Source organism: Trichophyton rubrum, assembly GCF_000151425.1.
Source record: "Trichophyton rubrum CBS 118892 genomic scaffold supercont2.8, whole genome shotgun sequence".
Classification (NCBI taxonomy): Eukaryota; Fungi; Ascomycota; class Eurotiomycetes; order Onygenales; family Arthrodermataceae; genus Trichophyton; species Trichophyton rubrum.
In genome coordinates, this window is record NW_003456421.1 from 251821 (window position 1) to 276214 (window position 24394).

Consider the following 24394-nt stretch of genomic DNA (forward strand, 5'->3'; position numbering starts at 1 on the left):
ATCCGCAGCTAAACAAACGCAACAAGGTTGCTACTGGCAAGGGTGCAGAAGTACCTGGCAAACCATCCGATAGGCAAGCCGCTAATGAAGCTGCTGCTGTCAGAGCAAGGGAGAAGGCTCAGGCTGATGCCAGGGAGGTGCAGGCTGGCCAAACACCATACACCGAGCAACCCCTCGGTCTGCCCAATGATTTGGCGCAGGACGTCGAAGATGCCGTGAATGAGATCAAGAAGGAGATCGAAACCAGGAGACGACGTGGCAGTGTGGTCACGATGCCTACAGGTGCAGAACTGCGGAACGTCCTTGAGCAGAAGCTAGGCAAGGCTCCCTTTTAATATGCCGTAATGAGATATAATAATATTGTATGGTTCCGCGGTGCTATATCCTGGCTACTACGCCCTGTTTTGCATGCGTCTTTGCTGCTACTATGCCCTAATTAGAGAGGAAGGAGGATTGTTGACTGCTTATCTTGGTTGCTCATTCTCCTAGGATCTCAACGATTTTGAAGCACGCCCTATGTTTATACCCTAGAACGACATCTACTATGCGCACAACTTGCCATCCACTCGAATAATTGGTTTGATTTTGGTTGGTCATCAGAGTAGAGAAGAAGTAATAACATGTCATCATAGAGAAGGATGGGGAGGGCTGACATGGTGTGGTGAACATTGCCAGAAATAGAAGAACGAAAACGTATTTTCAAATATTAATCGGCTTTTTTTACATCCATTTTCAACATATTGTGTCAAGCCACCTGATATGGATATATAGTGACAAAAAGGGTTGCAATTTTTATAGGCGTAGTGCGTATAGAAGAAAGCAAGCGTTGAGTTTGGCAATTTGATCGCAAAAGGGAAGGTGGGTGGTAAAATATGGTATAAAGTCAAATGGCAAGAAAAAGATGGTTGAAGAACCAGAAACTAATAGTTTCAACGAATAAAGGGGCCATAAGCAGAGGCGAGTGTGTGGGAATAGAAACTAATAATAAGGTATACACAGTAGGGTTTAAGGGGGAATCAAATAAAAGTCAATAGAGGTATAATGCAGATGAAAGGACCCGAAAGTAAAGACGGAAGCAAGGGATTTGCGCGCTTTCGTTAAATCGTATAAAGGAGAAAATCATTCTCCTAAACGTGCATTGTTTTGGTAAGACGCAAAAGACGAAAATTGGAAAAAGAAAGCGAATATAAAAAAGCCAAACCATCATAGAAAACGTGGGACCATAAACGGTTGTATATATATATAAACGTGCCATATAGGAATCCGTTGCCGTATTAGAAGCGTAAGGGCATAAATACTAATTAATGTTGTTTTACAACATGAAATCAAAAAACGAGGTCATGTATCATAGGGCGTTTCGTGATCCAAGAACGGATAGTGTGATCTATTATGGGTATTAGTAGAGGGATCATAATTATATGGAGAAATTTTTAATGAACATACAACTATTATAATGATTGACAAGCCAACTGGTGTCATGCAACGGTTCAGATTCCGCCACCATCGGGCGTTTTCGTAACGTAAATTATCAGCCAGGACTGCTCGGTGAGCAGCCGCTTTTTCAATATCTGGCTGCCCTGGCATTCCGTTGTCAACAGATGGTGGCTTGATTGGCAAAGGCAGAAACGAGGCAATCAACCAGGCTGTGGATGAGGATGTCAGAATATGATGGACAAACTTGTCAATAAAGAGTTGTAAACATACCCAATGGAAAGATAAAACCAAAGCAAAAACTGAGCACTTGCATGTTTCGTCTACTCCATATATATTCGCCAGATTCGTCGTATGGTGGAGCCTTCCATATTTTCCTCTCAGTTGAACGGAATCGTTTATCTGTATACAGATGTGGTGACCAGACACCCCTGGGTGTCACTTCGCGAGAGGGCTGAGGTGTAATCTCATCTTCTCCAACAATACCGGCCCAATGTGTTCTCGGATCACGAGAGTCTCGTCGGATGGCTTTTGGTTTAGGCTCAACCTGGGCTTGTTCCGATTGCTCCACTTGTATTTCTGCTTCTGGTATCGGCATCGATTCCTGCCGCCGTACTTGCTGTGACTCTAGATGCTCTTGTCGTTGTACAGGCTGGCTCCCTCGGCGAGGCCGTGTTCGTGGACGCGAGATATTTCCAGGCGGTACACGGACTACAGCTTGATTTGATAATTCCTCCAAGGGCTCTGAGTAGGAGACCTGGGTCACAGCAGGGATTTCTCGTGGGGTATTTGGTCTGCTAACTTCAACTAGAGAAACAGCCGAAAGAAAGGCAAGGTTTCCACCTTGGTAGTATAGCTTTGCTCACTGGGGAATAGTAGTTAGAAATTGACTTGCTGTTGACCCCGACCGGCTTAGAGAGCCTCGTCTTGAGAGGGATGACCGATAGCTGAGGGTGGCGGATGTCTTATGCTTTAGAACACGCAAGGCATGAAGATGGGTAATGCGGTCGCTAACCTCATCCATCTCGGATTCATCCATTACTGAATAATCTGGCATCTCGGATTGCTGGTGTGCGGAGAGCCAAGATTGCTCAGTTTCAGTCACCTGTCTGGATCTCCCTTGGGTGCCATCGAGGGATAATGACGGAAGATTGTGTCGCTCGTCCATTGGAATTGACATGTCAAACGAGACGGAGGACAAGTCCGGGTTCCAGCGTCGAGTTGGAGGACGGGCTACTGCCAACGGCTCTGGGATGGAGACCATGGACGTTTCTGCGTACGAGCCGGACGACGAGGGTGGACGTAATATCGGGTACTGTATAGGAACTCCGCTGTCCATAACGGCCTGGATATCAATATCTGATGGCATGCTGGGTAAGGAAACATTCCCTTGGCTTGACCGTGCATTGAGATCAAGTGTTGATGTCGATTGGTACGACCTTAGCACTGGGACCGGGGGGCTCGAGGGGATGGACGGAGTATGGGAGTCAGATGGGGCCGCGGATGCTGGTTCTGAAGTGGTATTCTGCCCTCCTCGATTGCGGATATACCTTATCGCCGTTCCAAACGAATTTGCCGAAAACAACGAAGACTCGGAAGCGCGAGTCCTGACAACGTTAGGAGAAGAGCCAATGGGAAGCAAATTTGGCGACGAACTGTTCAATGGCACCAGGTTAGGACTGGATGTATACCCAATCCGGGCAACATTCGAGGACGAATTTGAAGAGGACGAGTAGCCACGAGTAATAGAACATCCGATTAGGAGGGAGCCGTCAGACGGAGGAGATCTGCTTGGAGGCGTACGGCTTGATCGTGACAACTCTCGTTCCCGCTCATTGACCAACTTGATAGTAGTGGCAACAGGCCTTGGAAGCGCGGTTACGCTACTGCGGTCAGAAGATTTCTCCTGGTCGTTATCGTTGCCACTATCACCACTCTCTGAGGCCTGTGGGGTGACTGAGCGAGCGACAGTAGTGTTACTCGACTTTGGATCCTGGCCCCATATTGCGCTTGAAGTGTTTCCCATAAAAGTGGAAAGGTCCGAGGCGCTTCCGGTGGGTTGTTGGCTGGAACTGGAGGATTCTAGATCCGGAGAAACACTGGGCCTAGAACTCCAAGTATTGGAGGGAGTAATTGTTGAAGGAGTCCCGCTTCTAGTTATACGGCCTCTAGCAGATGAGGAACCTGGAGGCAGTAGTACATGAGCGGGTTTGGTAGGATATGGGTTAGCAGAGTATATGTCAACATCGTCTGGGTTGCTGAAGACATCATCATCCTCCGAGTAGTCAGTTTTGTTTGATACCAGTCGGAGTGTTGGTGAAACTGGATGGACAGGCGAAGGCGGGGAGACGGCATTGTTCTGCGAGTTTGTTCGTTGATGGAGTGGACGGCGCTTTGGTGTTGACCTTCTAGATGAAGGGGAAGATAAAGACATTATCGTGGACCCTAACTCGACTTATTCCTCATCGCATTACTCCACGGGAAAACGGGCTGTTGAAAATAAAAAAATCCCCAAGAGGGAAGAACGGTGATAGTATGTAGAGGGGGAAAGAATATATATATAGAAACAAGAAATAAGAACAAATGCTCCACGAACGGCTGGAGAAAGGAGTGCTGATATGGCGGCTCTAGATGTGAAGGATCCCGAAATTAAGGCTGAAGAATCGAAGTAGGAATGGTCTCGCAGTGAGCGTCGAAGAACGAATTAATGAATAAATGAATGACAGGGCGCCTAGAGGATAGCCGCCTTAAGGAGCTGGATGCTGGACCCTGGGGGTGCTGCAGTTGAAAGACTGATGCTGGAAGTGTTTCAAAGGCGGTTAAATTTAGAGTGAGCGTGGTGTGCTAATTGGGTGGCACGTAGAAAGCTTATTAAATGGGTAGAATTATGGGTGAATTACATGAATATATATAAAGAGCGACTGTGAAGAAGAGAATGACAGACAAGAAACAATGGCAAAGAGAGAACGAAGAACGAAAAGACCGAGAGACGTCGAAGAGTTGATGTTGGAGAGAAAAAGATTCGCTCAGCCGAGATGAAAAAGGGAGAAAGAACGCAAGGCAGTCACGGGGTCTTAGTCATCAGGTACGTGGAGGGCGGTGAGCGGGCCGTTTCTTTTGAGTTTAAAGTTGGGGACCCACACTGGCAGAAATCGAGATAAGATCAAGATAAGATAAATATAGATCAGGTAGTGTTCGAGAGGACGATGATGAGAATGAGAAGAAGAAGATGTTGTTGATAATGGTGAAATCAAACATAGGCAAAAGGGTGGGTGAGAAATGTGCCGGTTGAAGGACAGCTGCAGAGCTGGGTCGGGTGCGGAAAGAACCCTGGGTCGGGCACGCACGTCTTGACTGGTTGGGGTCGAGCAGCGCGCGTCGTTGTACGGAGTTTGCAGAAGGGAAACGACGTGCTCCACTCGGCGTACCTTGTTACAGTCGGCTGCCAGAAGTCACCACGCCAGACCCACTGCTTAGAATGATAGCAATATAAGGATTACCCACTATGACTTAATCAACAGAGCTTTTTTCTCAAGAACAAACAGTATTTAGATTAAATTAGAGACAGGTGGAGAAAAGAGTAAAAACATTAGAGAAAGTAGTGTAAATAAACAATTTTTTCCGTAAAACTTCTCCATATGCTAGTGTGAGCCCTCGGTACTGCCTCTGCCGCGACAGGGTTGAATTGCTTGGTTGAGCAGTGTTTGTCAGTTCTGCGATTGTCGAGTATATACTTATCCAGCAAGAAGGCTGAATTTGGTTTTGAAAGAAGAAATACAGCCCCCAGCCAAAGCCTTGGAGAGAGCCAGTGCTATGGTGAAGCAAGTGGCTTTGTGGATGGCTGAGACTGAGACCTGCTTTCCGCTCTGGCGCTCGCGCCGTTTACGCCATTGACTTCTCCAATGGGTGCTTACATGCTAGGCTCCTTAACAATGTATAATAATGATCTGAAGCAAGAAGAGAAGCATGTTTGAATTTGATACAGACTATCCAGAATACCTCGATGCTTGAGTTGAGGTACGGTGCATGAGCAAGCCATGCCTACGAGTTCGCTTTTGGTTTTCACTTTCATGCAGGTCGTTTTGTAACTTCGTCTCCTAACCAAAGATTTTGAAGGCCACTATTTCCTCGCGTTACGATTGGTTCAGCAACGGAAAATATACTTTTTTCCCCTGAATATTTTGCGACTTGCCTCACTTTTCATGACCATGCTTACCCCATGTGATAACTTCTATACCACATGATATAACTGGCATTTACATTATTGATAGTGATCTCAATTTCCAGTCCTTCAAGCTATGATCGCCTGTGTGTCACACCTTAAAAGTCCCGAATCCAGACGACTCGGAAGAAATATGTTTTGAAGATGGAAATACAAGTTCAAATTATTTATGTAACGATACTTCGTATGATTAGGCTATTGGAGGATTAACGAAGGCCCTCGTAACCCAAAAAAAAAAAAAAAATTATGAGCTACCTTAAAGTGCTTGGAAACAGGTACAACAGTACCCTGTTCTCGAATCATTCCCTGTATTTGTTTATTTTGGTGGGAATCTGTACAACCAGCCCGGCAGCTGTCTGATGGAGCAGATGCAAATGTCAACGAAGCATATGCTGTGTGCACTGCTATTTCATGCACTCACCGTGATGTACCCACTTGGAGATGTGCCGTTTCTTCTCCTGCACGTCTGCGAGTCCTGGAGCGCCGTCACCAACATTCTTCAACTTCCTATTCGCGGCGAGGGTTGCCCTTGCAGAAGGAGGCACGGCATTGACTTTCTAGTTATTGCTCCTAGTAAACTCACAAAGGATTGGCAACCAGGCACTCCACCCCCAAAGGCAAGCGAAATTCCGGTCCACAAGCCAGGAGGCTGGGAATGGGACCTGTGTTCGTTTTTATGAGAAAAAGAAAACAAGCCCATTCTCGGGCCTTCGGACCCTTTCAACTGTTCTCCATCTTTCAGCGCACTTTGTCTCTTCTGGCGCTGGGTAAACGGAGTTGTTGTGTTTGGAAATCCGCCAGTGCCGCCGGCGTTGTTGGTCAGGAGTCGCTGGCTGAAAAGGCTGAAACGAGGACGACTAACCTAAACCAGGCTTTTCACGTGACATTATATTATGTAATTAAGATTATGTACTTTGAGTTATGTAATAAAATAATTAGGGGTGATAATAAAGTGAAGGTCCAGACCGCCAAGGCACATGACCCTTGCCAGTTAAGGCCACGCTTTGGGCGACCATCTCGAAAACTCCGTCTTCACGCCCCGAGACAGTGTCGACTCCCTGTGGCTGCACATTTGTGTTTCTTGAGTTTGCCTTGCTGCCTTGCTTTGCGAAAACCTGGACCTGGCTTTATTGGAAAGCCCTGTCCTACTTAATGAAGGTCGGAAACATGGCCTCCGGGCTCTTCGAGAGGCTGAGGCATTACTATCATGGTGACAAAGGTACGTGGCGGTAGAAGACCGAAGAGGGAGGAGGATCCGGTAGCGGGTTGCTTTAGAGTATACAGACGATGTTCTGATAATAGAATCAAGAACCCGAGCCTCTTATTTCCGTGACCACTGCTGTCTGGTGTTCGGTACGTATGCAATGTAAATTTGATAGACCACGTATGTTTCGATTCGAGGCAGGGGAATGTGCTAACTGCTATCAATAGATACTATGCACAGTTTTATATGTTGCTCCATTGTATATCTCCAAGGCGACTCGGCCAGGGCCAACCTTGAGCCGTGATGCGCCGTCACTGATCAAAGCCCGTATCCGAGCCGTGATGGTGTCATGTCTTTGCTGCAGCGTGGCCACATTTTATTTCATCGTCCATAGTGGAAGGAGTACTCCGCTACAAGCCCTTCAACTCCTGGGGTGGTGGCCAATTGGGCTGCCAGAAATCGGAAAGAGTTTTTTGCTCACAACCTTGTTGTTCATGGGTCCGTTATTTGAAATGGGGATTGCCGAAGGTAGATGGAGGAATTGGGTTAGAGGAAAAACACTGGTCCAAACTCTTCGTTCCTGGACAGGATGGAGAAACTACGTTGCTGTCAGTAAAGATATCCTTTTCTGGGTAATGCCACAGTACATCATAAGCTAATGAACGAGTAGGGCCCCATAACTGAGGAAATAACTTTCCGGTCTATCATCATCGTAATTAATCTGATGGCAAAGATGTCCCCAGGCCGAATTGTGTTTCTGACTCCCCTATATTTCGGTATTGCGCATATTAACCATTTCTATGAAACTAAGCTAGCGCAGCCGGACACTCCACTTCTCCCAGTTCTGGTCCGTTCGCTCTTCCAGTTCACTTATACTACCATATTTGGATGGTATGCCACCTTTCTCTACCTGAGGACTGGCTCCCTTCTAGCCGTTATGCTAGTGCATTCATTATGCAATTACTGCGGTCTACTTCGTCTATGGGGCCGTGTTGAGACATCAATCCCGATCGAGAGCACTCTGATCAGGGCTGCCAAATTCGACGAGGACGAGAACATATTTGGCAGGGTAGATGAGGCAACTGGAATTGGCTGGAGTGTGGCGTACTACATCCTTCTGTTTGCTGGGGTGGGATTATTCTATTATCAGTTTTGGCCGCTGACGGAATCTTCAAAGGCGTTGGTGTCGTTTTCGTCTAAAATGCATTAAGAGATGGACAGACTGGGGTATAGGACTGATGGAGCATCTTGAGCGCTTCTAATTATTACTTTGTAATATGCTGATTTTCTTCTCTTTAAGAAGTGTGTTTTTTCTAATGGAAGTATTCTTGAGGCCTTGCTTTCATATTGATGCGGTAGTTAACGCCGAAAACCCGATACTCCCGATCGGTGCGGAGATAAACCTCACGACGTCAACGCGACTAAAATTTCACTTTGCAAGGAGACTTGGATTCTACCTGTCTTCTACAATAATTAATGTGCAAACAGTAAACTCTTGTCTTTTCATTCTAGGGGAGATAAGAGACATTACAATGCGCGGGATACGCAGCCAGTGTTATCGTGTTCAGCAAATACGTTGTAACCGATATTCAACTTCACGACGCATCGCGATTCCTATTCCTCCACCGTTCCCCGTTGTGCAGTCATGCCCCGAACCGATGTGCCCCTGTACACCAACGCCCGCCGGCCTCGAAATTGACCATGACCAAGATCTTAATGGCACCATGGCGCCTTACGCCCAACAAGTTCTCATATCCACGGGACAACGAGATTGGCGAAGCCGAATAGAAGAGGATGGGCTAGATAGGGGATGGGGTATACTGGGCAGCAGATTGAAGAAACTACTGTTTCGAACGGGGAAGTTTGCTGATGTAAGTTGCTCCTCAGCTTTTCCTGGCCCAAATTATATCCGAAGAGCGTTATCCTAATGTTTTCTTGTCTTACAGCCTTATAATAACATTGTCATTACAAATTCTTCCTTTATACCTTCAACCGATAAGTTAGACACATCTCGCGCTTCAGCCCTACTCTTTCCAAGTTCTAAGTACATTCCTGATATCCCACTTGATGACGATGGATTGGATCGATTCGTTCGCGCATTCCTTCTCCCAATAATCCCCCATAGAGCGCACGAAATTCTACCCGCCGATAAATTGGAAGCAATGAAAAGGCTCCCAGAACTTCAAACTACATTTAAGTCTATGAAGAGCATAGATCAGTCGCCTACGATTTTGATTTGTGGGCACGGAGGTCGAGACAAACGATGTGGAGTTATGGGCCCTTTACTTGAGTCAGAATTTAGCAGAGTACTGATAGATGAAGGTTATACTGTTGGAAATGCCCCAGTTGATAAGTTGTATCACGCGAATATTGGTTTGATAAGTCATATTGGCGGTCATAAATATGCCGGCAACGTTATTATATACATACCCTGTTCCCTAAGATCCAACTCGGGGGATGTTAACACGTTGGCTGGGAAAGCTATCTGGTATGGTAGGGTAGAGCCGAAACATGTGCAGGGAATCATAAGAGAGACGATCTTGAATGGTCGTGTGATAAAGGACCATTTCCGTGGAGGTATAGATGGGGATGGTACGGTGCTGCGTATATAGATGTGTTCTAAATGTTTGTGTATATAGATTTTTCAACGTAATACAGCCAGGTTACCAAAATATATTCTGATTGGAGGCAAGCTTTCGGGCCTCGGAAGTAGCTAAATTTAGTAACCTTCGAGCCCAAGGTTTGTGGAACCCGACCGATGATTCATGATTGCTCATTCGGCATCTTTATGAACAACAACGAGTGGCGAAAACGTGTGCCTTCAAGGCGAAACAAAAACCACGATACATTCTATATTCCCATCTCTGCCACAAGATGGTATATATATTACGGGATTGGCTCGGCCTTTGTCGAGTACTCAAGGTCTTTCCATCCAAATTCGACCCCTGACAATCTCTACTCCCTTGCCAGCCCCCTTACGTTCAACCAAAGAATTACATCTCATACCATAAAACTGGCCAACGTTGGAGCAGCCTGCGAGCAGACACTAGCAGATATGGATACCAAGTTCCCTTCATCTTGCAGGCTATGCAATATACCCCTTGATAGCCAAGGTGCTTGGCGACAACATGCCAGGAGTGAATTGCAGTAAGTTTGATCTTCTCATTGGAAAGAAAATACAAAACGGATCCCTAATATTTCTGCAGTATACATAATCTTCGCCTGCGAGTAGCAGAGCCTGGAAGCACCATATTGCCCTTACAGTCAAGGGCAAAGACCATCAACCCAGACCACGATTCCCTTTCAGAAGATGACTCAGATGAAACAGACGAGGACCAACCTTGGATGTTGGAGTTTGATCCTGAACAATGCCTTTTCTGTGGTGAAGCAAGGGCCTCATTTGATGACAATATTCTCCACATGTCAAAGGCGCATAGCTTCATCATACCATATCAAGATCACCTGGACGCCGACATCACACCCCTTCTGAGATACCTATACTTTGAAATTTTTGGGTACCACAGGTGCATATTGTGCTCTACTCATCGAAGAACAGTTGAAGGTATTCAACACCACATGATGGCGAAGGGCCATTGCAGATTCGACATTACTTCGCACACTTCCGGCTTTTATAATTTCCGCCAGGAACACCATAAAACAAAAGTTGCAGGTATTAGCCCATTACTGCGGCTATCTCCAGTTAGAATCTACGGCTATCGTACTCGAGTGTCTGATAAGTATCGTCAATCGCTGGGGCGCAGAGATTCTCCTCAGTCGCTGCTCCATGCAACAGAACAAGGGAGTACTGAAACTGAAGATGATAAACCAACCTCAGCTTCCTGCACCCAGTTATTAGGACTCAGTCGAGGCGATCAGAAAGGTTTAGCGCATCTGTCCAATCCTGAGCTTCGATCATTGCTTGCTATCCGAGCGAAGCATATTGGCCAATTGAGGCGAAAAGAGACAAATGCCAAATTGAAGCTTGAGAAGGCTGGAAACATAACTTTGACTGCACATTTTAGGGCAGATACATCTAAGAGATTCAGGGGTCCTTGGGGGTAGGCGAGCTGACATGGGTTCAACTTTGTATAGTAATTTAGATCGGGTGTTACTTTTAACCTTACGTAGCAATAACTAAGTTAATGGTTAATGACTTGATGTGAGAGTAAGACGTAATAGCAACCTCATAACTGTCACCTAATAAAATGATGGGGATATAGAGACGAACATTCGTTAGTTATTCCAGCTGTGCCTTTCAGCTAGGTCGCTGCACTAGGTAGGTGCTGTAACTTAGTGTCAGGATGTAGCTTAGTCAGCTTGCTTCGGCATATATGAATCTGAAAATTTTACATATAGCTACACCATCATCAAGGCTCAAATTGATCATCTTTACGCACGTATATTCGTTCAATTCAACGTTTTAACCAATCATATCTGCTTCTGCTGCCTTCAATTTAACACTTAGGTGAATACCGAACCTCATGTTATCAATCTGATAAGATCTGCACTAGCCAGGATAGGAATGGCGCAGGAACAAGTAATCTGTCGGGTTTATTTGAGCTCATCGTTTGCTTTTTTCCTTCATGGATAGCTGGGGAGAGGAGACCTCCAAAGATAATGAGCTGGGGCTGCCATGTGGGTTTCCTGTGCTATTCGAGGTTATATTCGATTCGGCGGACCACCTACGGTCTCGCGTCACCTTCTACAAAAGTTTCGGAATCACCCCGTTCGCACCGCAAGCACGTATGCCAATGCCAACCAATCGGCTAAGAAGCTAGACCTTCTAGCCATTGATGAAAGATGGAAAGAATTATGGAAGGACAGGGAGGCTTCGGTTCGATTGAGCAGCAGCAAGGAAAAGACCTACGTACTGCCCATGTTCCCCTACCCATCTGGAACTTTACACATGGGCCATGTTCGAGTGTACACGATATCCGACGTTCTAGCTCGGTTCAACCAGATGAAAGGCTATGATGTTCTACATCCTATGGGATGGGATGCTTTTGGTCTCCCTGCTGAAAATGCTGCCATTGAACGAGGGATCCATCCCGAAGGCTGGACGAATCAAAACATAACGAATATGAGGAATCAGTTGAAAGATTTGGGTATACGATTCGATTGGGATACGGTACAGCATCCATTTCAATACGTTTGTCAGATCACATGGAACTTGGATAACAGATTGGATGCTAATTGGTATTTTTTTTATTGTACCATAGGAGGTTAAGACTTGCTCGCCTGAGTTTTACAAACATACCCAGAAGCTATTTTTAATGCTTCATGAAAAAGGCCTTGCGTACCAAGCGGAAGCCGTTGTGAATTACGATCCTGTTGATAAAACAGTTTTGGCAAACGAACAGGTATTAACAACTACCTATGCGAATTGGTGAAGCAGTCACAGCTGATAAATATGTTCCCAAAAAGGTCGACTCCAATGGATGCTCTTGGAGGTCTGGCGCGAAAGTCGAAAAACGGGAGTTAAAACAATGGTTTTTCCGAATCACTGCTTTTAAAGAAGCATTGCTTAAGGATCTCGACTCATTATCTGGCAGCTGGCCAGATAGGATTCTGACAATGCAAAGACACTGGCTAGGAAAGTCGCGAGGTGCTCTTGTCCCATTTACGTTATCAATTCCGGGAGAAACCCTTGATATCGAAGTTTTTACCACCCGTCCTGACACACTCCATGGCGTTCAGTATATCGCACTGTCGACCAGCCATCCAGTGGTAAAGAAAATGGCTGCCAACACCCCGGAGCTCCAGAAATTTATCAATTCCACCGGCTCACTACCACCCGAGACGAAGGCAGGATTCAAACTCCCCGGAGTCAAAGCAATCAACCCAGTTTATAATCTTGAAGAGAACCCTCATTTACCCTCTTCGCTCCCAGTTTATGTTGCACCTTACGTCCTCCCAGATTACGGAGAGGGCGCAGTCATGGGGGTCCCTGGACATGACTCTCGCGATTTCGGATTTTGGAAAGAAAATTCTCCTTCGGAACCTATTGTGTCCGTGGTTATACCATTGAAACCAGGCCCAGACTCCAATGATAAATACAATGTGGACTCGGCGTTTTCAGGGCATGGACAAACCACTGATATATGCGGGTCCTACAGCAAGATACCCTCAAAAACCGCTGGTGAAAAAATAATCAATACTCTGAAGGATAAAGGAAGCCGTGCTAGATTTGTCGAGAATTGGAGGCTACGAGATTGGCTTATCAGTCGGCAGCGATATTGGGGTGCCCCTATCCCGATTATTCATTGTGACAGCTGTGGGGCTGTGCCGGTTCCTGCTAGCCAGCTACCAGTTGAACTTCCTGCTATTCCAGGGTCTCAACTGAAACACAAGACAGGAAATCCTCTGGAGTCGGCAGACGAATGGCTACACACCGAGTGTCCAAGCTGCAAGGGACCAGCTAAGAGAGACACTGACACCATGGATACATTTGTAGACTCGTCGTGGTATTTCTTAAGATTTTTGGACCCGAAAAACAACGATCTGCCGGTGTCGCCCTCGAAATCTCGTCCTGTGGACATATACATAGGAGGTATAGAACATGCTATTCTCCACCTTCTTTATTCTCGTTTCATCTTCAAATTTCTTGCTGCTGAAGGCATGATTGAAAATGCTGCGGACCCCCCAGAGCCGTTCCTCAAACTATTGTCTCAAGGCATGGTTCATGGCAAGACCTACTCAGATCCTAAGACTGGTCGATTTTTACGGCCGGGTGAAGTTGACCATTCTGTTAAAGGCTCCCCAGTGCTCACTGGTACCCAAATTCCCGCCAACATATCTTTTGAGAAGATGTCAAAGAGTAAGTATAACGGAGTAGACCCGAATACTTGTATCAAAAGTTATGGAGCAGATGCTACACGTGCCCATGTTCTTTTCTCTGCTCCTGTCAGTGAAGTATTAGAGTGGGATGAAACCAAGATTGTGGGCATTCAAAGATGGTTCAGTCGCATTTGGAAGGCCGTGGAAGATACCGGCAATTCTCTCAAAAGGGCAAACTTCTCATCAGCCCCTGATGCTCTTTTATCTTTAAATGGCATGGCCCTGCCACCGCTAGGCAAACTCACGGAAACCGAGAGCAACCTTCTTCTTATGACAAATAACACAATATCGTCAGTCTCATACTGCCTAGAGAAGAATCAATACGGCCTTAATACAGTCATATCAGATCTAATAAAGCTCACCAACGCGATTGCAGCCGTGCAATTACCCGAAGAATCATCGAAAACATCTTCAGCACAATCGCTCACGTCGTTACATACAACCCTGTATATCTCACTAAATTCTCTCCTACGCATGTTGGCGCCGATTGCCCCAGCTTTCGCTTCTGAATGTTGGGAAGTACTACACAAGCCTCTTTTTGAACGCGTTGACACTGTCCCACCGGTCTTATCTTCTCCATGGCCGTCTGAATTTTTGTCAGAATCGGATATCAAGCAAATTCGCTCGCGTGGAGCGAAGACGGTAGCAGTTCAGGTCAATGGGAAACTCCGGTTCACTGCATCTGTGCCACCCTTTTCGGGCAATAGCACTACCGCAGAGTCAATCAGCAAGGAACAAGAGCAGGAATGGATATTATCTCACGTTCTCAGTACTAAAGAGGGAAAGGTTTGGCTCCAGGAGAAAAATAATTGGGATAAACGCAAACGAGTCGTCGTTGTGGGAAGTGGAAAGGTCGTCAACGTTGTCTTCTAGTATGGTTAGATAATTGTATATTATGTATAATACTTCGGATTTCATGAACTAGAGGACTGCCATTTATAGAAAGGCAAATGAATATGATATTTTCAACTCTCTTTTCAAGCTCAGAAATATAACTAAGTGTATTCAATAATTTATCTTGACATCTGATAATCCAATCATTTGTACCTAAAAGACCGTGTGATATGCGTTTGAAAAGGGACCTCGAAGGAGAATCGCATGTTAGCCAGCCAGCGGGAAAATCAATCAACACAAGCGAAAGTGATAACAAGGTATTTGTTCGTATGCCCCAGGCAATACAGAAATATGGCTAACATGTCAAATGTAGCTAGGGATAGAGAGAGTCAAAGAGCGAGCATCCAGTTCCAACTATTGGGAGAGATATAACCAGAGGGACCGGTTCCATTCAAAACAAGGAGATATCCTGTCAAGATATGATCTGACAAATCCTGTCAGATAGGGAAAATAGGAATATTAGGTTCAGGCTTTGATCGGAGATTAGGCGAATGAAATAGGGTATACGATATTGCTTTTTTCAACACCAAACCTCATATCCAAGGCGAAGATTGATAAGTTGCGGGAAGGGGGGATAAATGGGCATTGTGTTGCCACTGTGCTGAATAAGAGCTAATTTGGCTGTCTCTTAGCCGCATTGCTGCTTCAAAGAGCACTTGCTGGGAATCTTGCGGTGGGATAGGAGGAAGCATCTTGTCCGTCAGTCTCCGGGGCGTGCCTGACGAGTATGTGGAGACGGATGGTCTTGGGGAGGCCGAATACGGCTGAACATAGACAGGTCCAGGCTGCGCAGGTTGCGCAGGATATGCTGGGGTGGGCTCGAATTTGTGCGTATCATTAGAATGATAGTAGTGGTTGTATCGATGATGTGGATATAGAGGCTTCAACAGAGCAGAATCCAGGGATCTTCGAAGGCTCCCGGACCTGTTAAGTGTTGGCGTTGATGGCATGTTTAGCAGTTTCTGGGAAGAATTAGGTCCCACTAAAGTCGGGGTTGACACATTTAGTCGAGGATTCATCGGGTATATTCCGTAACTAGGTGGATATAGTTCAGCGGGTGCAACAGCTGGGCTGAACTTCGAGAAATGATAAACTGGGGAGTTGAATGCTAGCCTTGGAGTTTGCGGTGTGGCAACGTCGGGACAATGCATTTTAGGTACCATATCATTGCTATGATAGGATGCATTGCCCGAGACCAGCGTTTCCTTCATCACACTTCTTCTTGTTTCTGATGCAGATCTGATATGCGGTAGCGGCCCGACGGAGCTAGTTTTCACTTCCTTTCGAGGAGGGAATTCTCCGATGTTTGGTTTTGAAATTCCGGCGACCCCCAAGCCTGACTTAGCCGAAGAGTCAGGGGTCTCCTTCGGCATAGAATTTCGTAGCTGTATGATGTCCATCTCCTTCTCTATCCGTTCGGGTCGGTACACCTCTACAATACCAGAATCTGCACCACCAAAGCTGCTCCATGTGCTGCGTTTATCCCATATATGTCCATCTGGTGAAGTCGATGGTCCGTCTCGGGGGCCGCGCAAAATGAGAAATAAGGCAGAATTAGCAAAACCAAAGATGTGAATTGCAATTGAGGAAACGAGGCCAGAAGCTTGCGAAGGATGATGGCGTAGAGCAGATACGTAGAATGGCAACGGAGAGATCTGGTTAAGGTATTTAGTACAAAAGTGTACCGGATTAAGCGGAAAATGAATGTACTAACATATAATATGGATCCAAGCACAAGATGAAATATGCCATGCTTCATAACCGTCCTTCGATCTCGACTCAGCCGCCTTGACTTCCGAAGGCGGAACATCAGAACTGAGATGGTTGCAAAGTAAACTGCAACTAGTAGAACCGTTAAACCAGTGGCAACATCAGCCCATCCCTTTACCCACTGAGATGGCTCTGCAGAACATCTGCTACTCAAGTTTGGTTTGGCTGCGGATGGTATCCAGGTTAGTATTAATAGGAGTAATATCGCTCCCCCGCAACTCAAGGCAAGCCAGATGCCCTTTGGAAAGTTCTTGGACGGGATGACGCCTCTCAGGATAAACGTTAGACACAACGCAAAAAGCATATATGCATTGATCCACGAAGCTAGGGTAACAAACAGGGATTAGCACTCCAGGTGCGATGTAGATTAGGAAAGAAGAACTCACTAGTCCAAACAACCTGAGATGAAGCCTTGCAGCTATCACCATTGATGGGCCGATAACTGCTTGATTGTGAAGTGATGAACGCCGTTTCCTGAATGATTGAGGTTATCGAAAGGGAGTACGGAACAACGTAAGGATTTGGTATGTGGAATAAGATTCTGAAAGGGTTTCTATATATTATGATAGTAAGTAAGCGTTGAGATATGTATGGAAGGTGGGTAAATATATAGAGAGCTGTATACCGTTGAAAAGATCTGGTTTTCCGTAGTATCTTCCAGTTATCAAACAATATCACAGCAGATATGACAAATGATGCAATCAAACCAAAGGATGAAGTAGCAACGATGAACATGCGACGCTCCAAGTCCTCCACGTTCGAAATATTATATTCACTGTCCATAGTTTGCGTACTGTTATTCATACTGTTAATTCCGTCCGGGCCCTTAAGGTGTTGAACTACAGAAAGATCTTGAAATAAAGATCAAAGTAGAACAATCCTCAGGCTCGACGTCGACGACGCCACCACTCTAGCCTTCGCGTACAGTCTGCCGGCAGAATACTCGTGCGGTAGGAATATCAAGGGAGTTAATAGAACAGCTTGAAGTAGCAGAAAAGTTAAGTGAAATAACAATTTTCCCCCGATGCAACCGTATTGAGGAGAGAAATGCTTGCAAGTTTCCAGGTAAGCAAACCTCGACGAGAAAATGTCTGAGAGACCAGGCCAGATATAAAAGTTCTCCCCTTCTCTGGTTGAGTAAGCTTGAAATAAACGTAGTCCGTGGATGATGCACTGCCATGCAATATGCATCTGCACTGACAATGTCAGCTATAGCTGGATTTCCTCCATAACAGGCCAAATTGAAGGGCTTCCCCACCGTACGCGTAGCTGAAATAGCTGGCAGACCCCAACTTTTCAAGTCGAAATGCTTGCATTACATAGTAAGCTTGCACGTCGTTTATCAAGCCATGGATATGACAATCCATATCCAAGGTGGAGCTCCCGCAAAAGCTGCAGTGGATGAGCAAGCTGTATGGATATGCATCCTCTAGGCGCCGGCCACGCACATTGCACAGCGTCGATGCATCCTAGTGGCTACATATTCATAATCAGAGGGAAATTTGGGTCCATATTATCAATCTAGCTGCATTCGAAATCGCCTCTCATGGCACTGAATCTTCCTAGGTTGGCAAGGTCGACATCGTGAGGTTTTGGGGTGGAGAGGGCTGGTCCTCTTTGGTGATTTGAAAAATGCCACCTAAATGGTAGCAAATGTTGGGTATACAAGCCAGCTATGCCATCTCAAGCTGCACTCCTGTCGGTTGGATCTTGGGTAGGTAGGTGAGTAGGAGGATGGAACGGGGAAGACGAAGAGGCGGCGATGCAAGAGGCAGATGCACATCCCTTAGACATCTCAACCCCTGGTCTTGGCTCCACTCTGGCTTCGACCTCCAGCGTCAACCTTACATCGACAACAACGCCCTTGCTTTTTCTCCTAACAACAACTTGCTATCTCAAGCTTCACCCGGCCTCCTTGTCGGTAGCCTGCAGAAACAGCCTCTAGTCCTTGCCAGGCTGCCGGACTGTCCGGTCTCGTGATTTATTTAGTTCTTCGCCTATTTAACTGCAGGGCAATGGCCTTGTGATTGAAAGAGTGGCTGTTCCCAATGCCTGCTAAGCCTTCTTGGCCCCAAAACGCTGGGTATCGTTGCCCCCCATTACGCTGATATGTCGCAGCCGACGTCGAGGACGATGATGTACGGAGTAGCCCATATGTACGGAGTAGCCCATATAACTAACATAACCGTTCATGTCCGTCACCTAGCTGGATCCGCCAATGCAGCCAACAAGCGTGGTTATCACACATGAGTAACTCACCCTGGGGAACAGTCCGTGCAGCGTTGTTTCAACTCTATACCTTGCATCCCCTTGGTGAGTCAGGCTCTATTATTTCTACGGCTCGACCCGATAATTGGATATCTTTCAGACTCAGGGCCCTACAGTTGGTACTCCGCATCCCATACGTAGCTTGTTTTACCGTAGATGGGAGCAGGGTTGAACTGTACTCCGGTATATTCTCGGATCTGAAGCCATGAGATCCATGACTGGAGAATGTTATTCTCTACAAGAGCTCGTTGCCCATGATTTAAGGATGCTACTTGATTGGTTCTGTGCGCATAAGCACTGCCTTTGGTTGAACCCAAGATACTAGGTGGCAGCCTTCCGAGCCATAATGTACTAATATTCCAAGCTGGGTCTCGTATACCAACATATATCTGATGCATTATGATTGGCCACCACTTCGACAAGCTCTATATCCTACCACGGCCTGGTTTTCTGGATGATTATTTGAAAGATACCCATTATACCTCTAAGCCAACAATGATAATACGGAATATCATGGCGTTCTCTCATGAAATAACTTTAATGTGCAAGGGCTGGCGCATTGCATTGGATACATGTATTGAGTTCTTTACTTGCATATACTTGATGGCGCGTCTCTGCAAGGCCAAAAGATGGTACCTTTATTACTAATGATTTGGGTCTATAATTAGGTGCTGCGTTGTTTAAGCTAGATATGGTTTGAACAGCTGCCTCTCGAGAGCTATGTGGAGGGTAAAAAAAATGGAGAATGCGCGATTCTGCGCGTGCTTCTCTATATGATGAATGCTTTCTCCCAGGCAAAGTAGAAAAGTGCGGCTTTGAATACACAGCTTCTCCATTAATTCTAGTCCATAGACTTCAACCAGACCCGGTATCGCCGCAGATAGGACGAGGATCTCATTGGACCATAGAAACCAACCTGAATTATTCGTGGGAAGCAATGAATTTGTTATTCCTGTTAAGAAACACTAGAGTCGAACCATATTTCGTTTTCAGAGGTCCTGATGTGAGAGATAAAGAAAGTAGGTAGACAAAAGTAAAGGAAAGAAAGATATGTCATTATGCACATGCTGATCCTGGGGCTAAAGGAAAAGACATCCTGTCCCAGCCTCATACACAGAAGTATCCCACGGGCTTTACACCCGCCCACCTACACAGAGATCCTGGACCTACTTTCTCTCGCCGTATGCCTTAGTGGCATACTCTCCCTTGTGGACGATGAGGTCCTCAGGCCTATAATCATGTTTACCAGACAAGTATGATTCAAGGATAGCCTTGGTGCCTTCTGCATATCGAATCTGAGCATCGATAGTTGAGCCAGACATATGAGGCACCATCGCGTTACCACCGCCCCATGGACCCTGGACATATCGCAGTGGGTGGTCCTTTGGAGCTGGCTGAGGGAACCAAACATCACCACCATATCCACGGAGGTGGCCAGACTTGACAGCTTCAGCCACATCTTCTTTGACGACTATAGCGCCACGGGCAGTGTTGATGAGCCAGGATCCTAGAAAGCCGTTAGCATCCAAGGTAAAGGGAAACTACATAGGGTAACGTAAACCCTAGTTGACGACTCACCCTTCTTCATTTTAGAAATCAACTCCTTGTTGAAGAGACCTCGCGTCTTCTCGTGTAGTGGGCAATTGATGGTGACGATATCGCATTGTCCAAGCATCTCCTCAAGATTCTCAACCCGACGGCAACCAATCTCCTTCTCAACCTCTGGTTTTAGTGGTTGGTAGTCGTAGTAGAGCAACTCCTTGCAGTCGAATGGCTTGAGACGACGCAGGACACGCTCTCCAATACGGCCGACAGCGACTGTGCCAACAACCTTGCCCTCGAGGTCGTAAGAGTTCTTAGCAACAGCTGCCACGTCCCATCCTCCACTTGTGACTTGTTGGTGTGCCGGCACGAAGTTACGGACAAGGAGAAGGATGGTCATGACGACGTGTTCCGCTACGGACACGACATTGCAACCAGTCACCTCTGCAACGGTGATGCCGCCGTTGGTCTTGTTGGCGGTATCTAGATCAACGTGGTCTGATCCTACACCGGCAGTGATGGCAAGCTTGAGCTTCTTAGCTTTGGCGAGGCGTTCCTTGGTGAGGTAACCTGGGTGGAAGCTGAAAATTGTAGAATGTTAGCTTGAGATATTTGGTTGACTGTCGCTTTGATAGAGAACCTACGGGGTGGTGATGATAATTTCGGCGTCAACGAGCTCACGATCGAAAACAGAGTTCTCTCCTTCCTTGTCAGAGGTTGTAACCAAGGTGTGGCCATTGTCTTCAAGATACTTCCTCAGGCCGAGCTCGTTCTCCGTCGTCCCGAGCAAGCCAGGCTGGTCTTTGGCATGCTGGCAACCCTGAAGAAGAGTTAGTTATGCTCATGATCAGCAGGAGAGGTCGGGAGAGTCTTACATCATAGAGTACGAGAAGGACCTTGACCTATAATTTGAAGCTGTCAGCACATGAACTCCAGTCAACTGCGATAAAAGCAAGGAGAAGATGTATCTAATGATCTTCCCTTGAAGACAGATACTGAAGTATGAGCTGAACAAGGCACCTACCATTGTGTCTGAGTGGTTGAGTGGTGATTACTGTCTCGAATTGGGTTTTTTAGTGGTGATTATCTGACGGTAGATGTTAGCAAAGGCCCAATCTTGGATGACTTTATGCGAGGATGAACACCCGGTTTGCCATCGAGAGCTATCACCTACCTAGAACAGCTTCTTATGGCCTTTGACCTAGAACAGAGCAAATAACTGTGATGGGAAGCGAAGCAAAAGACAACCATCTACGAGGCGGACGAGGCCGGGTTTATATGGACCTGAGGTCCCTCCCATCGCTCCAGCGGCGTTGCCCCTCTACCACTGCCTGCTCTCTCGTTAACCGTCTCTGCTCGTGCTCGAGTAACACTCTACAATGCTTCTGCGTGCGGGGTCTGCATGATGCCCACCACCATGAAGCAGATTGGGATCCGTACGCCCATCCCACCTTAGCACCTACCTGGTAAGTACCTAGGTACCTGCTAAAAGTACCGAAGAGCTGTATACATGTTCCTTTCCACCTCGCCGGCCCCTGTCGACTTCCATATTTCTTCTTCTTCTTTCACTTTTTGCTGCTGATTGCAATCTATTATTTTTTTGGAGAAGGAGTTTTACCCCTCATCTGCTCGCGTGATGATGATGTAATGAGGGGTAATTTCGTCTTTTCTCCAATTCTACCCCAATTTAAGTTATACAAATGCTGACGTAATAGGGAAAGCAGATGATTGAGAGAAAGAAAGAAGAATGATTGATATTATTGATATGGCTATCGGCTGTTGTTCTGCTATATTAGATCAGAAGATGCTACTTTCAAGACAATATGTGTTTGGACAATGCGCTGTTCTATCTATTTTTATCTCTACTAGGGGTCGAGGACAGGCTGTGTCGGAGAATATCCACTTGAACAACTTAGCGCCAGCGTCAGGGATAGTGGGCTACAACGGTAGTGACAGCACAATACTATCTATCAACGTAACTCTTCAAAATAGCACCTGAATAAAACTGTCGTTTTTCTTTCTCAATTATTCATTTCCCTAGATGGGGCTGGATGACAGATAATCCTAAGATAAGGGGAGGCTGCAAAGTGGGCAATATTGTTAGCATTTTATATGGTCAAATTCTTAGTTCGGGTGATCACTTACTTAGTACCCGGTAGACAAAGAGAAACCGACGGCCATGGCCAGACTCATGGTATATACGTCAAGCATGTTCCTCAACTATGAGTACTCCTACAGGTACAACTATGCTGGTTCTGTTTTCACTTGCGCAATTAACATATATCAAGGGGAGAAAAAAAAATAAATTGGGGTAGCTCTGCTTCCACGTACAATGTGTTAATGGGTGAATCTCTAACCTAACACTGTGGGGGAAGAGAAGATGAATAGCCAGAAGTGACTGTGGTATATCTGCGTGGCAAAAAATGGTGAGTGACCTTTATCAATAGTCACGTCTATAGTTCCTTCTAAGATGCCACCTATATTCAACTGCCTGAGAAATCTTGGGTGCTCTCCGTGACACCACAAGCTTAATATTCCAATATCCATTCTCGGTTCTATAAGCGGCGCTAGAAATGGAGGTATACAGCATGCCATTCTTGTTCTGTTGAAAGTCTGAGAACTTTATAGAGTAAAAGTGATTCACTATATCTCCCTAATTTTTAGCGAGATGTGGATGCCATGATTCTTCTTCACTAACACGAATAAAGATTTCAAATAACTATTACTGAGCTCCATATATTTAGTTGCGGCCAGTTTCGCAGTTAATAGCCCAGGAAACAGGAATGCAGGAGCAGAGCTTTCGAGAGAGGATGTCTGGAAAATTCCAAGAGGAGGCTGGAGAGCTTTATGGGCACTTCTATTAATAATAGCCATAGCTATAGGCTATCTGGGAAGACGTAGCTGTGAATATTAGTCTTCACTGTGAATTTTCAGTCTTCTAGCTTAGATAGCTTTTCGTGTCCTTGGGCAACTAGCAATAAAGCACAATGTGGTTGATAGCTTGGCTTGATAGGAGATTACAGACCACATGAAGCTATAGGATGAAGATAGAACTGTATGTAAGGCAAAAGGAGACAAATAGGGGCTCAGGGATGGTGGTCATACGCCTACAGAAGAGATATCACACCCTTTTATCAGAGAATAAAGGTGAATATAGACTAAGGTTGTTATAATCTTTTGTGCGTTCCGGTTGTGTTGTTGGGCTTATATGGAAGGAACCGAAGGTCCTAGACTAGTAGCCCAGCATTCTCTGAGGAGTCGAGAATTTTCCGGGCAAGAAAAGGTAGGGAAAAAAGCCATTGCAACTAGCTAGACGCGCCAGAGATGAATATGTAGAGTGTCGAGTATATTATACAGCCAGTTTCCAGAGGGTATAAAAGTCCAAGTAAACAAAATCTCTATAATCAAAAGGTCAAAGATAAAAAAGTATCAAGGCTCCAAAGCTCCAAGCTTGATGAAGATCCGAATGTCCACAGCAGAAAGAGAAAGGATAGCGAAAAAGAGCTGAGAAAAAACGATAGAAGTAGGCTGCGTCATATCCGCCTAGTCCCTGGAGTATCTTCCCCATCGCTGTCGGGTATGAAGCCATCCTCCAGTTCCCGGGCGAGCCGTGCCTCTCTTCGCTCCTGGTCAAGGGCCTCCCGCCTCGACTCGCTCAGCTCATAGCCATCTTCACCGTCGTCGTCGAACAAGCTGTCTGAGTCCTGTTCGTGGGCTAGGCTTCTGTGTCTCCATGACGAAGGTAGGGTGATGTTCATGAGGGCGTCGAACGTCCTGTCTCTCAGCGAGGTCGTATGCACTGATATTGTATGCAAGGGGAGGTACTGGGAGTATCGCTGCCGGTGCAGCCGGATGAAGGGGGTTATGACGAAGGATATGGTCAGGTAGAGAACTAGGGATATCAGCGCCGGAATGAACAGTGTCTATAGTAGCTGAGTGTTAGCCAAGTAGTCAACTCGCGGGAGCAGGAAGAGGGAGGGGGATTGGTGCCAGTAGCTGACCTTGATGACACCGGTAGCTCCTCCCATCGTTGCCAGCAAGAGCTACCAGCGGGTCATCTACAGGGCCGTCGTCTCTTCTCACGCTGTCTGCCCTCCTGCCCGTTGCTTCTGCCTTGTTCTTCTTCTTCTTCTCTGCTTCTGCCTCGCCGTCTCGTCATCTGCCATCCTCTCGATGGCTTGCATGAGGCTTGCGCAGTGCCTCGACCACGTGACCATCTAGCCGCT

General features: G+C 46.2%; 9 protein-coding genes across 13 annotated transcripts in view; 5 read left to right on the forward strand and 4 right to left on the reverse strand.

Annotated features, from left to right (window-relative positions):
- TERG_08915 (lysophospholipid acyltransferase) overlaps window positions 1–335 on the forward strand; it is a gene marked incomplete at both ends in the record, with an annotated part of 2032 nt that extends 1697 nt beyond the window's left edge. Inside the window, one exon of the mRNA XM_003232565.1 lies at window positions 27–335. Coding sequence (XP_003232613.1) covers window positions 27–335 — 309 coding nt within the window. The remainder of the gene's footprint in view (window positions 1–26) is intronic.
- A 1010-nt stretch (window positions 336–1345) lies between these two features.
- TERG_06607 (uncharacterized protein) lies at window positions 1346–4435 on the reverse strand (the record flags this gene model as incomplete). Its single annotated transcript, XM_003232566.2, has 4 exons — window positions 2298–4435; window positions 1705–2225; window positions 1444–1643; window positions 1346–1384 (listed from the first exon to the last, which is right to left on the reverse strand). The coding sequence occupies exons 1-4, from the start codon at window positions 3863–3865 to the stop codon at window positions 1346–1348; spliced, it is 2328 nt and encodes a 775-aa protein (XP_003232614.1). The 5' UTR covers window positions 3866–4435.
- Window positions 4436–6447: 2012 nt separating this feature from the next.
- TERG_06609 (uncharacterized protein) lies at window positions 6448–8230 on the forward strand. 2 transcript variants are annotated; one of them, XM_047750238.1, is made up of 4 exons: window positions 6448–6872; window positions 6963–7019; window positions 7085–7465; window positions 7528–8230. In XM_047750238.1, the coding sequence occupies exons 3-4, from the start codon at window positions 7199–7201 to the stop codon at window positions 8065–8067; spliced, it is 807 nt and encodes a 268-aa protein (XP_047606982.1). In that variant the 5' UTR covers window positions 6448–6872; window positions 6963–7019; window positions 7085–7198; the 3' UTR covers window positions 8068–8230. The 2 variants fall into 2 exon arrangements, with proteins under 2 accessions (XP_047606982.1, XP_047604633.1); XM_047748646.1 differs by having other exon boundaries at window positions 6448–7465.
- A 159-nt stretch (window positions 8231–8389) lies between these two features.
- Window positions 8390–9469, forward strand: TERG_06610 (uncharacterized protein; the record flags this gene model as incomplete). The annotated part of the gene is made up of 2 exons (XM_003232569.2): window positions 8390–8728; window positions 8804–9469. 2 exons carry the CDS (start codon window positions 8390–8392, stop codon window positions 9467–9469), a joined length of 1005 nt encoding a protein of 334 aa, XP_003232617.2.
- Window positions 9470–9615: 146 nt separating this feature from the next.
- TERG_06611 (uncharacterized protein) lies at window positions 9616–10919 on the forward strand (the record flags this gene model as incomplete). Its single annotated transcript, XM_003232570.2, has 2 exons — window positions 9616–10004; window positions 10064–10919. The coding sequence occupies 2 exons, from the start codon at window positions 9616–9618 to the stop codon at window positions 10917–10919; spliced, it is 1245 nt and encodes a 414-aa protein (XP_003232618.2).
- Window positions 10920–11490: 571 nt separating this feature from the next.
- TERG_06612 (leucine-tRNA ligase) lies at window positions 11491–14567 on the forward strand (the record flags this gene model as incomplete). Its single annotated transcript, XM_047748647.1, has 3 exons — window positions 11491–12006; window positions 12077–12217; window positions 12282–14567. 3 exons carry the CDS (start codon window positions 11491–11493, stop codon window positions 14565–14567), a joined length of 2943 nt encoding a protein of 980 aa, XP_047604634.1.
- Window positions 14568–15121: 554 nt separating this feature from the next.
- On the reverse strand, window positions 15122–17141 carry TERG_06613 (uncharacterized protein; the record flags this gene model as incomplete). Its single annotated transcript, XM_003232572.2, has 4 exons — window positions 15122–16243; window positions 16303–16682; window positions 16745–16911; window positions 16984–17141. 4 exons carry the CDS (start codon window positions 17139–17141, stop codon window positions 15122–15124), a joined length of 1827 nt encoding a protein of 608 aa, XP_003232620.2.
- Window positions 17142–18316: 1175 nt separating this feature from the next.
- TERG_06614 (formate dehydrogenase) lies at window positions 18317–21680 on the reverse strand. 4 transcript variants are annotated; one of them, XM_047750239.1, is made up of 6 exons: window positions 21343–21680; window positions 21193–21255; window positions 21044–21070; window positions 20813–20988; window positions 20205–20749; window positions 18317–20133 (listed from the first exon to the last, which is right to left on the reverse strand). In XM_047750239.1, exons 2-6 carry the CDS (start codon window positions 21193–21195, stop codon window positions 19793–19795), a joined length of 1092 nt encoding a protein of 363 aa, XP_047606983.1. In that variant the 5' UTR covers window positions 21196–21255; window positions 21343–21680; the 3' UTR covers window positions 18317–19792. The 4 variants fall into 4 exon arrangements, with proteins under 4 accessions (XP_047606983.1, XP_047606985.1, XP_003232621.1 ...); XM_047750241.1 differs by having other exon boundaries at window positions 18317–20749; XM_003232573.2 differs by having other exon boundaries at window positions 21193–21680.
- TERG_06615 (uncharacterized protein) lies at window positions 21681–24286 on the reverse strand. The gene is made up of 2 exons (XM_003232574.2): window positions 24170–24286; window positions 21681–24091 (listed from the first exon to the last, which is right to left on the reverse strand). Exons 1-2 carry the CDS (start codon window positions 24194–24196, stop codon window positions 23702–23704), a joined length of 417 nt encoding a protein of 138 aa, XP_003232622.1. The 5' UTR covers window positions 24197–24286; the 3' UTR covers window positions 21681–23701.
- Between the last annotated feature and the right edge of the window lie 108 nt (window positions 24287–24394).

Coding starts and splice junctions, on each gene's coding strand:
- TERG_06609 (XM_047748646.1), top strand. CDS start 7,199: ATGGTGTCATGTCTTTGCTGCAGCGTGGCCACATTTTATTTCATCGTC. Junction 7,466..7,527: donor GATGGAGAAACTACGTTGCT/GTCAGTAAAGAT, acceptor ATGAACGAGTAG/GGCCCCATAACTGAGGAAAT.
- TERG_06614 (XM_047750239.1), bottom strand. Junction 20,750..20,812: donor GAAATTATCATCACCACCCC/GTAGGTTCTCTA, acceptor TACAATTTTCAG/CTTCCACCCAGGTTACCTCA. Junction 20,134..20,204: donor GATTTCTAAAATGAAGAAGG/GTGAGTCGTCAA, acceptor ACGGCTTTCTAG/GATCCTGGCTCATCAACACT.
- TERG_06615 (XM_003232574.2), bottom strand. CDS start 24,196: ATGGGAGGAGCTACCGGTGTCATCAAG. Junction 24,092..24,169: donor GAGCTACCGGTGTCATCAAG/GTCAGCTACTGG, acceptor CAGCTACTATAG/ACACTGTTCATTCCGGCGCT.